General features: G+C 40.2%; 1 protein-coding gene across 9 annotated transcripts in view; it reads right to left on the bottom strand.

Moving 5' to 3' along the window:
- Positions 1–16,516, bottom strand: part of PHACTR2 (phosphatase and actin regulator 2) — a 295,091-nt gene that overhangs the window by 221,064 nt on the left and 57,511 nt on the right. For 3 of the 9 annotated variants that reach the window (XM_005552011.5, XM_074037165.1, XM_074037167.1), the window contains exon 1: positions 2,045–2,191. The exons of the other annotated variants lie outside the window; for them this stretch is intronic. In XM_005552011.5, the coding sequence (XP_005552068.3) occupies positions 2,045–2,057 (13 nt within the window). In that variant the 5' untranslated portion in view covers positions 2,058–2,191. Of the gene's footprint in view, positions 1–2,044; positions 2,192–16,516 lie in introns of those variants that run through there. 9 annotated transcript variants of the gene reach the window in all.

The raw sequence follows: 16,516 nt of genomic DNA, 5'->3' as shown, positions 1-16,516 counted from the left end.
AATTTAGTCAAATACTCAACATCATTATCTTCTTTAAATTAATTTGGATAAACTGTAGTGCTCCAAGTTATTTCAGATTTTTTTTTTGTCACCTACCAGTACTATCTTAAATGCTTTCCTTACAGTCAATATAATGTATTGAAACATGTGTATGTAATGGATGTTTACATTTTCCTCCTGTAAGAGAGGCTGCTTACCTCATCAAAAAATTACCATGAAAAGTGATCACTGACAGCCAATTATAAGCCATTATAAGAAGCATGCTATTTCTGAAATATTCAAATTATGTGATTTAAAACCTGTTATTCTATTCAAAGGTATCTATGACTATATTTGAGATTACATCTAAAATTTGAAATGATATAGAAATTGCTAGTTTATAAGCCACTCTCCACAGTGTGTAAATAATCTTAAACTCATCAAGAGCAGAGGTATTTTATTAATTGCATTTAATAACATAACTAAAAATTGTGAAAACATCCCCCAAAGCTCTAGTTACCCAAAAAAGACAAATAACCCTTAGCATTTTTAAGCCTACATAAAGTCTGCCACAGGAGTTTCTTTCCTTTTTTTAAATGGCCTTTAAATAAATATATGAGTCAGTTTAAAAAGGCATTTACTTGGATTAAAGTGATTATTCTGCCCGAATGTCAGTATAATAAATTGTGGGTGGCAGAAGTTTTAAAAGAGGTTAAATTAGAGATTCTAAGTTTATATATTTATTTTTTACTCACTCTATTGCTGTAATTAGAGAAGCTTTTGGTTGATCTTCAAATTATGCCTTGTCATGGAATACCATACCTACCTGCTTTTATGATAAGTCCTATGGTGTATTTTCTCAATGACCAGAATGGTGGTATAATCCATATGCATGCATCCAGCTTCCCTCCTGCTACTACTACACACACATCCTTACACTTGTTTCATTTCTTCCACCACCTTTCATCCCTGATACTATACTCTTCCACTTTATTTCAATGTCTTCAATGGCAATGACCAAATTATGTTAGTCACAGAGTTTTGTTCCTGGTAAGCTATTTCATAAAAGAACCTAATACACAGTGACTTTAAAATCTCTGCTAGTCTATGCTACCTGCACCGAGGACTGAACTAGCTCAATTTCGTAAACAAATATGTTTCACCACCAATAGGTGGTCTTGTAGAATGTGTTTTAAATGATGTAACCTCTTAGAAGAGCTGACCGTGTCTCAAGGCATGGGAAGCCTCACCTTCAAGCTGATACCAGCTGAGTAACTGAACTAATGAGCTTCAGGAGACAGATAATCCATAACACAGCTGGGAGAATTCTGCTTGAGTGCCGACCACACTGAAATGGGGCATGATCTCACAGTATATCTCCTCTGAAAGTTCAATACAGCAAAGTAAACAGAAAAAAGTTCCACCTGATAATTTTATGCTAATTATTTAATTGACATTAAAATACTTCAACCATCATGTTTATCTAGTAATCAAGTAAAGATATTAAAAATAAATACATTTTTAAAGGTTCACGATTGACCACTAATGTGTCTACTCTGAAATTAAAATATCAGAGGCTATCAAAACATTTTCGACATTGCATCCTAACGATGAAGATGAAAGCATCAGACCAAAGAGCTCTTATGCTGTTACACTGTGCATATTGTAATATTTATACAGAATTTTTGCTCAGCTCATTAACTTAATTCCATCTACCTCGTGCCATCCCTTAGTAATAGTTTTTTCACTAACTGTATGCATTTTCCACCCACTGCTCTGAGCACAAAAGAATCAAACACCACACTTGCTGCAGCCTAAATAAAATAGCAGTAGTCTTCACAAAAGGTGAATTTGGAATGACAATCTGCATTCCCAGTTCCTAAACTTCAAAGTAAACACTAATTGTCTTGTGGACAATGCATCGGGGTACACATATTACACGCGTCTCAGTCTTGAACATTTAAGTGTGAAACGAGAGCAACAAATAGGCAAACCTTCCGCAGCAAAGGATGCGGGCTGCAAAGCAAGCCAGCAGCTATGAAGAATTCATGCTTGTTTTACCTACCGGCGTTGTCCATGTCTCAAGAGTGGTGAGGCGAGTTCTGTAGCCTGGCAGCCGGAAAGCCCTGGCTCTTCTGACTAACGAAGCACCCTGTCCTTCTGCTGATTATCAGCCCTTGCTGGCACACTGAGCATACTTCATGCACTGTCTGCAGGAGACACCGCCAGGAAATTTATATCTCCAAGGATGACAAACAGCCATTAGCTCCATTACAGGCTGATTAAGAGGGACTGAGCCTATCAAGTGGGTACTTGAATCCCCTGGGGGTTCCACCTCTGCTCTGAGCTAAGGAGGGGGAAAAAAATCACTGCAATGTTGAATGTGTTGCACATTTCAGGAAAAAAAAAGTGCACATGCTATGCAAAACACAGAGCTTTCCAAAAGATGCCAGGGCAAACAGGAGCAGGAAGAGGCATTGGTCATGAAAAGGTAAAAAGGAATATTTTAAAATACAATACATTATCCTTTCCTTGGGGTTAGTCTAAATATGGTTCAGCCTTTATCATTGACATCACTGAATGACTGGGCAACTTTTCTTTTTTTTTTTTTTTTTTTTTTTTTTTTTTTTTTTTTTGAGACGGAGTCTCGCGCTGTCACCCAGGCTGGAGTGCAGTGGCCGGATCTCAGCTCACTGCAAGCTCTGCCTCCCGGGTTCACGCCATTCTCCTGCCTCCGCCTCCCGAGTAGCTGGGACTACAGGCGTCCGCCACCTCGGCCGGCTAGTTTTTTTTTGTATTTTTTAGTAGAGACGGGGTTTCACCGTGTTAACCAGGATGGTCTCGATCTCCTGACCTCGTGATCCGCCCGTCTCGGCCTCCCAAAGTGCTGGGATTACAGGCTTGAGCCACCGCGCCCGGCCAACTTTTCAATTTAAAATTTTAAAGTGTTTTGGTTGTTGTTGGGGGAGGAGGCAGGGAGTAGCAGATAAAACATTGAAAAATAAAGACTATCTTTAATATCTCTGCTCGAAATAAATATTAGGAAGTTGAGTATTGCCATTCCATTTTAGTTATGTTCATCATGACTAGTTCTTCTATTTCTGATCAGAATTTCTGCTCACCTATCCTAATAGAGAAATTCAAAGTATTTTCACCAAAGGTCACTAAAAATACAAGAAAGAATTGTCAAAGGGGGTTAGGGGATTCTACAGTCTATTATAATCTGTGGCTAAAGGAATGTGAAGATCAGGAAAGACTGACTAACACAGAAAGACCCTACTTCACTTCTTTTCTTTAATTTGGCTATGTAAAGACGACTCTCAAAGACATCAAAAACTGCTTACGCTCTCAGGACACAAGGGTGAGCACAGTGCTGGAGAAATCAGGTGCCAGGCCTCGTGGCTGTCATGACATTAGATGCTGGGGACAGCACAACTGTTTTCTGCATTTTCTCAAATATAGTACAAAGATTTATAATGACCTCATAGGACCTACGATAAAATGAATCTGCAGTACAGTTAGGCTCTCCAGGTCTTTTATACCAACAGAGTTTTAAAAAACAGTTCATAGTGTTATATCCCCAGAGTTGCTAAACTTGAAAGGCAATTTGTTTATTAAGCATTTCTTTATGCCATTGGAATTCCTAGTGACATACCAGTTGCAAATTATTTATAGTCTAGTTTCCCATTGTAACAGCTTCTAGGTTTAAGTATTTTTGTTTTTAATGTAACTTCAAGATTTCCTATAGATATGAGGTTCTTTTATTGTTTAAACAAAACATTTTGTTTATGTCAGTGATAGCTCAGAAATGTTTTCCTCAAAGAAAAACTGAATTTCTCAGTGACTTTTAGCCTGAGATTTTTAACCCTGTCATTTCAATTCTGTCACACAATTTTAAAGGTATATCACTCTATGAATTAAAAAAAAAAATTCTTTGTAGATTTTTTAAAAAATTTGCTTGGATCCCATAAGACTGAAATCACTGTGGTTTCTACACCTCATCTACTTGCCCTGATTAAGACCTGCCAACTATCCAGAGTGAGTGTTATAAGCTCAAAATCTAGGACAAACTAACTATTTTTAAGAAAAAAAAAAAAAAGAGGAGCTAACAGGGAAATAAAGATAACAGAGAGAGAAGATACATCATCAAGACTGAGATTTGGGTAAGGAGTAGCTAAGAAGTCTCATCTATTGGCAGTGCCTATTGCCTAATATGAATATATTTATATTAGCTTTGTCCATAGTTCAAAATGTGACTCTGAGTTATTTTTATTACTACCGTTAGTCCTTCAATGACAAATGGATTATGTTCCAAAAGTTCGTTTTATTGGTCGTTCGAAACACACTTTTTTTTTCCTAAATACTGATGGCTTCCAAGGACAGCCCATTAAGCACTCCCTAACTCACAGTGCGATTTGTATAAAATCTAATCTTTACCCACAATTCTAAAATCCAGAAAGTTTTGAAAATATTGTTGTTTTTTGTAAGTTTGGCTCCAAAATGCATTTAGCGTCATAACTTGAAGTGATGTGATGCTATTAAAAATCTTTACTTATCCCACTTAGAGCAAATAATCATGTTTGCTACAGAAATGTTTAATATTATAGGTTCTAAGAATCTTCCCAGACCCTGCTAGGGGTGATTCATAATAAGTAGCATATGGTTTCTATTACCTTTCTAAAATAAAATTCTGAATTCTGAAACACAACTGACTCCAAGGGCTTCAGTTGAAGGACTGTGATCCTTCAGTCCATTTTTGCAATTTAAAATGGTAGATGGCAAGCATTTGTGATGATGGATGTGTTAATCAGCCGGATTAAATCATCCCACATTGTACACATATATCATAATATCACATCATACCCCATAAATATATACAGTTATAATTTGTCAATTTACAATCAAATAAAATGGCAGAAAATAATTCTTAATATTATTTTGTCACAGGATTCCCTTATGTATTTAGGAACTTACCATCTCCCTCCCTTGCCTGCAAATACTCAAACATCTCCACTCAGAGATAAACAAGAAATGGGCAACATAGGAAAATGTCCAGAAATCAGAAAACTAATGTTGACTGTCCATTATAAATTAAGCCCTGTCCAAAAACTGCATTCATTGCCAAGGACATAACTGCTTCCCATTTCTCTGTATTGGTAACTGGCCCCACCACTGCCCTTCCTCTGTCCCTCCCCAGCATCAGAGGAAGGGCAATGCAACTGTGAAAAAGCACAGTAAGTGGACCATTTTCCTCAAGCTCCAGTGAGAATCCACTCCCTCCCTTGATTTAATTCACACCCACAATTAATATGCTGTAGCTGGGGAATGCCTGGTTATAAAATGTTCACCAGGCCCTTTCCAATGGCCCCAGAGATGCTGTGGGCATGGTACAGGCATCGATAAGCCTAATGTTCTCCATTATGTTTCTAAATATGGGGTTAGTTCCCATTTTTATTAACCTTCCCATGAGTATATACTCAGCTTGCCTAGAATTCAACAAACTTGTTTGAGGTTGGGGTAATTTGGAGCACCTGCATCCACGTACCCTCAGTGCAATGCCACCTTCGAAAGAAGGACAAAACCCCTGTCTGGGTTTTTAAAGAAAATGTTTGCCTGGGGTTGGTTGCATGTTGTTTGGGATGCCGGGCCTATCTGGCTGAGGTAGCAATAGCAAGGCTGCTGTGCGTCTTCAAACACATCACCAAGCACATCCTTCTACAAAAAAACCCTGTTAGCAACCATCTCGCTCAGTTTTAACAAAGAAGAGGATGTCTTGGCTTCCTTTCTGCTCACTTTTCTTTTTTTTTTTTTTTGAGATGGAGTCTTGCTCTGTTGCCTAGGCTGGAGTGCAATGGCACAATCTTGGTTCACTGCAACCTCCACCTCCTGGGTTCAAGCAATTCTCATGCCTCAGTCTCGCGAATAGCTGGGATTACAGGTGCCCACCACCACGCCTGGCTAATTTTTGTATTTTCAGTACAGATGGGGTTTCACCATGTTGATCAGGCTGGTCTTGAACTCCTGACCGCAGGTGATCCACCTGCCTCTGCCTCCCAAAGTGCTGGGATTACAGGCATGAGCCAGGGCACTGGGTGACATTACTTCTTAACTTTCCTACGAGAAGCTCTCACTTGTTGGAAGCAGAGAGAAGAACTGATGACAATAGGTGGCAATAATACTCTACCTTTCCTAACTGAAATTTGAGCCCAGGGTGACTAAGGCCAGTTCAGACGGATTCTGTGGAGAACAAGAGCAGAAACACCACTCCAAGTGGCAGAGCGACTCCAAAATCACAGGCTAAAAAGAACATAGTTTTACTTTTAGAGGATGGACTGGGATCCTTTCTTACAACATCAGGCTCTGTTTCTCAAGATGGAGGAGTAAAAGAGTGAACTGCCCACGTAATTAGATTGCTTGGGCCAGTAGATCTCTTGGATATTCAAATGGGCCTATCTGACTATCTCAACCTTTTGAGTTTCTGATTCATCCAAAGAAAGAAGTGCCAGAATATTGACTATCAATGAGAAAGCTTGCTCCCTGTTCATTTTGGAACAGATTCTTCTGAAAGTCTCTTCTTTTTTTTTTTGAATCAGAGTCTCCCTCTGTCACCAGGCTGGAGTGCAGTGGCATGATCTCTGCTCACTGCAACCTCCGCCTCCCGGGTTCAAGTGATTCTCGAGCCTCAGTCCCCGGGTAGCTGGGGTTACAGGCATCTGTCATCACGTCCAGCTAATTTTTTTGTATCTTTAGTAGAGACAGCGTGTCAACATGTTGGTCAGGCTGTCTTGAACTCCTGACCTCAAGTGATCCACCCACCTCGGTCTCCCAAAGTGTTGGGATTACAGGCATGAGCCACCCCGCCCAGCTGAAAATCTCTTCTAAAAACATTTGAGCCACTGCTTTTACAAATACAGCCATCAAATAGTTCTGACAAGCAAAATGCTTGGATATATAACTCTCCAAGGTACGAAACCAAATCCCTGAACTATTAACCAAAAACAGTTCATAGGAGAAAGTTTTGCAACAGATAGTATTTCCAGGAAGATCTGGGCAAGAAACATTATACATTTATCCAATGTTCTACTATGTGGATTTTAGGCCAACGCTTACTTGACACGACTATGTTTTCTATTATGCCAACCATTCTCCTTTTGAGGTTTCTCTTCTGATGTAAAGTGTGGGGAGGGGTCTCCTGAATTTCTTGTCAACATTTGCTTCTCTTCCCTTATTCACGGTCCTTGGAGTGTGCCTGCTGTTCACACTTACCCTATTTTTTTTTTTTTTTTTTTTTTTTGAGGCAGAACAGCATACACTGCTCCTTGGCTATAAATTTTTTTCCCTGTTATATTCAAAGTTGAGCCCAATCCCTCTCCCCAGCTGCAAAATCCCATGGCAGTAGTCCCTATACCTATTGCAATGGTCCCAAATAAAACCTGCCTTACTGTGCTTTAACAAGTGTCACTGAGTAATTTTTTTAACAGCAAATTGTTGGAGGTAAAGACATTTTTAAATGGCTTCAATTAGTTTAGTTACTTCCATTTTTTTTTTTTTTTTTTTTTTTTTTTTTTTTTGAGACAGAATCTTGCTCTTGTCACCCAGGCTGGAGTGCAGTGGTGCAATCTTGGCTCATTGCAGCCTCCGTCTCACGGATTCTAGCAATTCTCCTGTCTCAGCCTCCCGAGTAGCTGGGATTACAGGCATGTGCCACCACACCTGGCTAGTTTTTGTATTTTTAGTAGAGACGGGGTTTTGCCATGTTGGCCAGGCTGGTCTGAAACTCCTAACCACGGGTGATCCGCCCACCTCAACCTCCCAAAGTGCTGGGATTACAGGCGTGAGCCACTGCACCCAGCCCACACTTAGCCTCTTTAACAACATCTTAATGCAGAGGCTGTGAAACTTTTCTGCACACCCAGATTGCCTGGTGTCTGGACCTCACATGAGGCGACATCCATCAGACACAGTCTTCTGATAAGTTTGGACATTTGGCCAAGGTGGTCTGGTGAATCCATACTTGGACAACACCCCACTGCTCCAAACACATAGCAATGATAGATAAAATATTAAATAGGTAAATCACAGCTAGGCCCAAAAAGCTAGTTGATCATTTCCATGAATGAGAAAGGAACCAAAAGCTAAAGGCAGTGGGTGAGGCTTCTGCAGTGTCCTGCTGTACCCAAGGGACAAAAGCAGAAGTCAAGGCCAGATGTGCAGCTCCTATGTAGTAATGGCTCTAAAAGAACTCCACATGAGAAAGGAGCAGTCAGAGTCAGGCTCTGCTGGAATGGAGAGCCCTGGTTCAAGAAATGAGGTTGGAAAAACAAATGGTTGATGTCTTAGTTCCAGGAGCCATGGCTTTATAAAGCCTTGAGGGGCAGGGAGAGGATAAGTCTTCATAATCAATAATTAACTAAGCTTCATATGGGTCCCTAAATAGTGGATGGGCAATATGCCCTCAAAATTGAGCAGAAACTTCCTCAAGATGTCATTAGAAAACCTGACAAGATGGGAGAGTTAGAGAGACAAGGTGGAGGTGACTTCAAAACCATAAAACTATTAGGGAAGGGGAGAGCGAGAGTGAAAACAAAACCAAAGGAACTAGCGTTAGGTAGCACAATGAGGTGACTATAGTTAACAATCATATTTTACATTTCAAAATAACTAAAAGAGTGCAATTGGAATGTTCCTAACATAAAAAATGATAAATGCTTGAGGCAATGAATATCTCTATTACTTTGATTTGATCATTACAAGTTGTATGATTGCATCAAAATATCAGATGTAATCCATATGTGTAATTATTATGTATCAATAATAATTAAAAATTAAAACAACAAACAAGCAAACAAACAAAAAAGACCTTCCACTGAAAATGAAGGCATGAGTTGAAGTCCAAAATATTTTAAGACTGCTAATACATAAAAAGCCCGGGAATGTATTTCTCTTACAGTAACAATGCAGAAGAATGAGAGAAAACAAAGGCTCATCTGGGACCCAGGAGTCCACATGGATGGCACTTACTCAGCAATGAATCTCAGAGTGAACGCCCTGGTGGCTGGAAAACTGAAAAGCCTATCTCCATGAAAAGCATAAAAAGAACTCTGCCAAAGTCATAGAGAGAGGGTTCCCCAATATATGAAGTATGTTTAGCTTTTCTAATAAAACCAGTTAACCCAAGAGTGCCTAGGAAGCAAATTCTGACATCTAAATGAGATTTCTTAGGCGTCAGTCTAGTGTGCCTTAGCCCCAGCATTGTACTCCTACAAAACCCTGCAAGCAGCCCTCTGAGAAGGAGGCTCAGCATAGGCCTGGCCCTGCAAAAATATGTTGGGGAAGCTCTGGCCATTGCAGTGAAAATCAATTCATCAGACTCTTTGACTAGCAACCTGTACAGATCTAAAGGCCATCCCAAGACGGCCTTTTTTTTCCAGAAGATTCTGATTTTCTCAACGAAGATTCTGGGCTTTCTTCCTTCTCTTCCAGAATTGGAACCCAGAACTGACACCTATATCTGAGTCTCAGGCCAGAGACCACAGTAGCAGCTTTCATTTTTTGAACATTGACTATTTACCAGGCATGGTGCCTAATACTTTCTTTATGCATTTATTTCATTTAAACCTAACGGCAAGAATGAGTTTGGTACTATTATTATTCCCATTTTATAGATGAAGAAACTAAGGCTTGGAGAGCTTAAGAAATGTGCCTCAAGATGCACAAATGATAGATCTGGATTCAAACTCAAGTCTTTTGTATTGTAGCATGTTCATGTGTCACCTCTTCATTTGTATAATATTTACCAGGAATGGCCAGGCTCAAGGTATAGGCCCAACTTCTTTTTATAGAATCTAATTTTATTGAACTCCTAATTTCAATGCAAAAGCATAATTTCTTTTAAAGCTTCAGGCTTCTGTCTCAATTTGACTAATGAAATGTTTAAAGCTATTCTTTTGCCTTGGCAAAACTAAACAAAACAATCACTTCGCCCTCAATAGCACTCAATAGTCTTGGTATGAAAATAAACATGGTAGAATTTCTACCTGTAAAAGGCATTGAGATATAGGCCTCTTTCTAAATTCCAGGAGATGGCTGCATTTAAAAAATTATTTCTGAAGGAAGACTAAATTATAAATCTGTAAATCAAAGCAGAGTGATATATGATTACCACTGTTTAGCTCAATCTATCACTTCAAGGATTTTAAAAAATAGTTTTCAAGAAATTTACATATACTTTATTATGGCCAATGCTCAAAAAAATTATTGAGTTGGCAGCAATGCCACCAGGTCACTGGAATGCAGAGGAAGGCATCCGTTTGGCATGGTGCTGACTATTGGCAATAAAGGACTTCTGACCATATCGATCAGCCAAAAGGGTAGCCTGTTGCTTAAAGGGCAGTTACAGCTGCTTATGGATGAATCTATTGTTACAAAACCAGCAAACAAAGGAAAAAACTGGTTCAGAGAAGCTGCTCCAGGAATATGCAACTTGCACAAGTTCTCTCCACAAGCTGTCAGTTGGAAGTATGATGGGTACCCATCCTAACAAGATGGCAAGTTCCCCTCCAATGACGTGGTTGGCAGGCTCGTGCCGGCTGGACTGGGGGCAGCCTGCTATCCATAATCAAAAAGGTGATTCTCTCTAGTAGACTTTAAGAAAGGGTCAGACTACTGTTTTCTCAGATGAGCAATCATGAGCTGCCAACTGGTAGTCTAATCAAATCCAGCCCACTGACATGATCATTTGGCTAGGCCAAACCTTGAAAGCTTTAGACAAGGCATCTGTTCTGAGTTTGCCAAAGTTTCCACCACTCCCAATTGTCTCACATTGAGCTACACACACTTACATGGCCTGCCTGGCTCCCGAAAGCATTTGTGCCCAAGTCTGCAGAATGGACTGCTGACCTCTCAAATCCCTTGCAGACTCATGATTCTATAAAGAAAGGGTGGTAATATCTTAATACAGCATATAGAAAGGGGGAAAGGTATAGGCTGGATCTTAATGAGCTGTTCTTATAGGCTGGCAAGGGAAGTACCCTTTGCAACTCACAAAATTTCCTTCATAGGCTGTTTGGGATTCATCAAACAAGTATTCTAGGCTCTGCTTGACTTAAATTTAAATTAAGAAGCATTTCTTTAGTAATAAGACATTTGTTAAGTTGGGTTACTTCTTATCAAATATGTATTGATTGCTTCCATGAAAGATGTAGAAATCTTGTCAAGGTCTTCCTCATAGCTCCTAGAACACTACTGAGTGCTCAACAATTGTTTTTAGAATGAATACATGACCAGATAAGTGATGGATGAATCAATAAACAGTGTAGTCCAGGCAGAGCCAAAATTCCTAAAAATGCCTAAAAAGCATGTGTTACTTTTTTCTCTCATGAATCAATTTCTGCCTGATCTCCTTAAACAGCCTAATGAAAGTTTAGTTTTCTCCTACCAAAGTATACTTGCCATCTAGTAGTTTTATTTTTTTTTTAAGGTATTAACACATAGGCTTCAGATTAATTGGGAGAATGATTCTTTTTCACCATTCTGCTTTTATCTCCTTATCCAGGCATTCATTGAAAAAAGAATTGGAGGTGACCCCAATCTTTCAGATCAGCTTAGGACACCTAGAGAAAAGTGCTGAGTACCTAGAGGGTCATCAATAAATGCCTGACTGATTTAACTGGGGACTCAGCTCTCTGACTCCTCCCACTACCATCATTGTTCTAAAAGAGTCAGGGGTGAGATGTTATCTAAGTTTAATTACAAAGGACTAATCTGCTATGTTTACTATTCACACCACTAAACCTGGAACAGATAACAGAAAGCATTAATGCCAGCCATTTAAATGGCTCTAGATGGACTTGTCAGGACCACAGCAAACATTTAGCTAGTCTTTGAGACATGAGGTCTAGTGATTCCTCCATGGGGGTTATAGAAAATTCCTGGGAGCCACAGAAAAAGGAGATAAAACATCTGTATCTGATATGAAGGACAAAGCCAGGAAAGGCACTGGATAACAGTCAAGGTTAACCAGGTTCTAACATAATCACAGGGACACGGGCCAGGAAGCGGAAGCCATGTGGTTGTTCTTAGAGAAGTGCTTTGCCATCAGATGACTGTGATCTCTCCCTGGCTCAGACTTTTGCTTTTACTTTCCTTTCCTATTGTCTTTTCATCAGTGTTAGTTTCCTGTTGCTACTGTAACAAATTACCACCAATTTAGTGGATTAAAACAGCCCAAATTTACTCTCATGGTTCTGGGTCAGAAATCTAAAATTAGTCTTATCTTATAGGGCTCAAATCAAGGTGTTCTGAAGGGCTGCATTCCTCCTGGAGGCTCTGGCTTGGTCTCTTCCACCTCCTAGGCTCAGTTGCATTCCTTGGTTACAGCCTCATTGCTCCAAAATTTGCCTTCATCATCACATTGCCTTCACCTCTTTGACCTTCTTGTCCCTCTGATAAGGACTCCTGTGATTACACTGAGCCCAGCCAAATAATCTAGGATCATTTCTCTCAGGATCATTAAGTCAACATCCTTAATGTCTTCACATCTGCAAAGTCCTTTTTGCCATGTAAAGTAACATATTCACAGGTTTAAGGGGTTAAGATGTGGTTCTTTTGCTTTTTTTTGGGGGGGGGCACCTTCCTCGACCTCCTATATCATCACTGTCTTAGCAAACTACATGTCATCAAGTCATCTTAATTAAACTTCCCTCTCCCCAGGAGCAGGCTTAGAAACAGGCAAAGACCCCACTGCTGCTTCCATAGGTGCACCTGAGGTCTTGCGTGCTGAGTAACAGGTAGAAAATATGGCAGGTAGTAGGAGGACCAACAGGAAGGGCACCAGTGGTGGGCTTTGAGCAGGTAATGGAAGGGAATTTTTGCAGGATAAAATAGTAGAGAAATTATAAAAAAAGAATGTCAATATAATGGACCTGGGGTATTTCCAATAATCTAGCTCTGTATGGCATTTCAAAGTCTGGGTCCAGCATGTTCAGTGGCTTAAATGAAAAAATATTTAGGTCAATGCTGAATAAAGACTTTGAAAACCTCTATGCTAGAACACAAATGGAACCATGTGTTGTTTGAAGGGGGATGGGGGAATCAAATCTCCTTAATCCCTTTATCACTGGCTCCCATCAGGAAAAACAGATAGCAGAAGAGGAATCCAACACCCCGGAAAAATTACAACTGAACTCCGCAAAGATGACATATGTAATACACCTTATTCCAAACATGTTTGCTCACATTTGGCATGTGGGTTGTGGAGAGTAGGGATTTCACTTTGTTTTTACGATGGTCTGTGGGTAGAGGATGATATTTGGAATAAAAGAAATCACCTTTAATCATTTAACGAACATGCATGAGGTCTTTACTACTTACCTGGAAGCCAGTATTATGTTTCTGTACAAATGCTCAAGGCGAAAAAGCAAAACCACTGAGATACCCGAGACCCTATCAATATTCCTTCAAGGGAGGGACAGCAAGCAGCTCACGAATGGTATATCTTTCATTTCTTGGAGACTAGGTTGAGCAACTATCTTCCTGGAAGTCATTCCTGTCCCTCCCTACAATGGGTTTTCCCGAGAGAATGTGTTCTTCCACAGTATGGAGCGTGAGAACACAGAGGAGAAAATACATGCCAAGGGTAGAAAGATCCAGAGTGTAGAGCAGAAGAATGTGACCTTGATATGCATACTGGGAGCAGAAACGCAGGAGGGAAGGAGGCAGGAGGGCTCTGCTGGCAGCAATAGGGCTGTTGCAAGACACAGGCAGAAGGCAGAGGGGGCCGCCGGCCAGCAAGTAAGTTCACAGGACTTTCAGCAAGGGCTGCAGAGTCCTAGCAACAGCCTCAGAGTTGGATGCCATGATTCTTTTTATTTTTATTTTTATTTTTTATTTTTTGAGATGAGGTCTCACTCTGTCACTCAAGCTGGAATGCTGTGGCATGATCACAGTTCACTGCAGTGAACTGTGGGCTTAAGGGATCCTCCTGCCTTAGCCTGGGCTTAAGGGATCCTCCTGCCTTAGCCTCCCAAGTAGCTGGGACTACCGTCACACAACCACCACGGCCAGCTAACTTTTTTATTTTTAGTAAAGATGGGGTCTCACTATGTTGCCCAGGCTGATCTCAAACTACTAGGCTCACGTGATCCTCCCACCTTGGCACCCCATAATGCTGGGATTACAGGCATGAGCCCCAGTGCAGGGCCTGATGCTGTGATTCTTACACGGAGTTTTGGTGTTTTCAAAAACATTCACTTGCCGTAAACCTACTATATTATCCACTCAAAAATATTGGCTGTTAAGCATTTATTACTTAATACCCTGCTAACCATCTGGGGATGCAAATATAAGTAAGAGTGTCTCTCTCCTAATGCAGTTCAGGTAAATGTGAGCCTCAATAACAAGATCACCACCAAGGAATAAACCTTCTGAGAAGGGATGACCCGCTTTAGCTGCTCCCAACTTGGAAAACAGAACATGTGCTAGAAAGACACCAAATGAAGACCTAGAGGAATAAAGGGACTCACAGATCTGGCTTGCTGGGGACAACAAAAATATTTTCCATGGCCAGTTTTGCAGGCCTGAGGATCAAGATTCAATTAACATGTGAATAGTGCTATAAAATATCTGTAATTCATTTGAGATCGTTAAGTTGCTTAATAAGCATAATGATTAGTAAATTATCTAAATTTATAGAATCTCCATAAACTGAATCATTCTCATGTATTCTCTTATTCTTTAAAGTACTATTTTAAGAGCCTTCAGCAGATAGTGCTTATACAAGAAATAGTTTGAACCATAGAAAAACTAAAAAGGAACAAACTTTTCCCTAAGTGACTCTACCTGTAACCCACCCACTCAGTAGACAGGAAGGGTGAAGGAAAAGGTTACAGGATTAATGTTAAAATAGCACCATCAGCATGTAATGATTCACCAGTGTGTTTATCTTTGGAAAGCTAAATTAAGTAAAACCTTCTGGTAACATTCTTTATTTTTATTCTAACAGCATTTTTTTCTGTCTTTAAAAACAACAACAAAACCACCTCTAGTCCTCTTCACGAAAGCTTTCACTGGGTACTGGAACTAATGTAGGACTCTGTTCCCTTGAAATTTGGATACAATTTTAAATTTGTCATTTAAAATGTGGCTATTGAAATAACATACATGGCATGGAACTTCAAGTGAGCATCGATTTATCAAGACACACCTTATAGCTTGCTCTTGAAAGTCTGAATTAAAAATATCTTAGCTCATCAGTCATTTGAGTCTGGAAACATTTAAATAATTAAGCTCCAAATGCATTTAGCACTACAGAATTCTCATGACCCAGGCCTTACCTGCCCTGCTTCAACAGAGTTGAAAAACTTCCCTGGAGCCAAGTAAATGTGGCCCAAAGCTCTGCATTTTGGTCGAATGCTGGAAATAAAGTTACCTTTACTGTTAAAAAGCTAGAAAATCAGAAACATGTCATGTACACTTCTCCCTTTACCTAATTAGCCTTTAGTGTGTCATTTGACATACTTACCTTTGTTCATATATATTTTAGTGCCCACCCTCTAATTGGACTTATTAATAAGCAAAATCTTTTCTTGTCCATCTATATTTTGAATCAAATGCGTCACACCTTATGAAAGTGTCTAAATTTGTCCTTACTATAAGAATCTAAAATTGTCTTGCTTCTAAAACCTGGTTTGAAGATATAACAGAAAAAGACCGATTTTAGGAAGCTGTATGTTATTCATAAAATCATTATGTAACAGTCTTCATTTCAGAGCTTCCCTCAGCTGATGTGTTTATACAAAGGAGCTCTGCTAAAACAAGCTGATTAGAACAAGAGGGCCCCTATGATGTCAAACATCCCCACAGACCTGACTCACCCCACCTGACGGCAACGGCAGCCAGCAATTCTGACCTGGTTAATGAGAGCAAAACAGGGCCAAGCACTTGGTAGCGGCTCCAACCCAGTCTCTGTAGCTCAGGCTGTTGATTGCAGATCCATGGACGGCAAACTCTGGAGGAAGCCCATGTACGACTGGCTAGGTGTAGGCCAAGGCCAGCACCGAGGCAGAAGCGTGGGCTTGCTCCCTGGACCATAATCAGATCAGCGGAATTCCCTACCTCACTTCCCCTCCAGTAGCAGCAATACCATTTTCATTCAGTAGAGGAGGAGTGGTGCTCGATCTCCACCAACCACTGTAGATTGTTTCCATATTCCACCAGAATACTTTCATTGGTTCTCAACACAAGTAATTTAGCCTTTAATGGTTTTTCAGGTGAACAGCTGTCAAACACACTATTTTGCTGAACAAATTCATTCCACTGACACTCACTGAGCACTGGCATAAGCCAGGCATTGGGCAGAGCGGTAGGGACTCAACAGTGATCAAGACCCTGATCTGAGACGTCATAGTGTGGCGGGGGGATAATACAAATGCAGTGTCAATGGTTTTCCTTCACAGTACAGGTCAATTGTCCCTTATTCAAAATGTTTGGGACCAGACATAATGAGATCTCTTGGGGATGGGACCCAAGTCTAAACAGG

The sequence above is a fragment of the Macaca fascicularis genome, chromosome 4 (genome assembly GCF_037993035.2).
Source record: "Macaca fascicularis isolate 582-1 chromosome 4, T2T-MFA8v1.1".
Classification (NCBI taxonomy): domain Eukaryota; kingdom Metazoa; phylum Chordata; class Mammalia; order Primates; family Cercopithecidae; genus Macaca; species Macaca fascicularis.
Note: the sequence above shows the minus strand (reverse complement) of the source record. Positions and strands in the feature narration are given on the sequence as shown.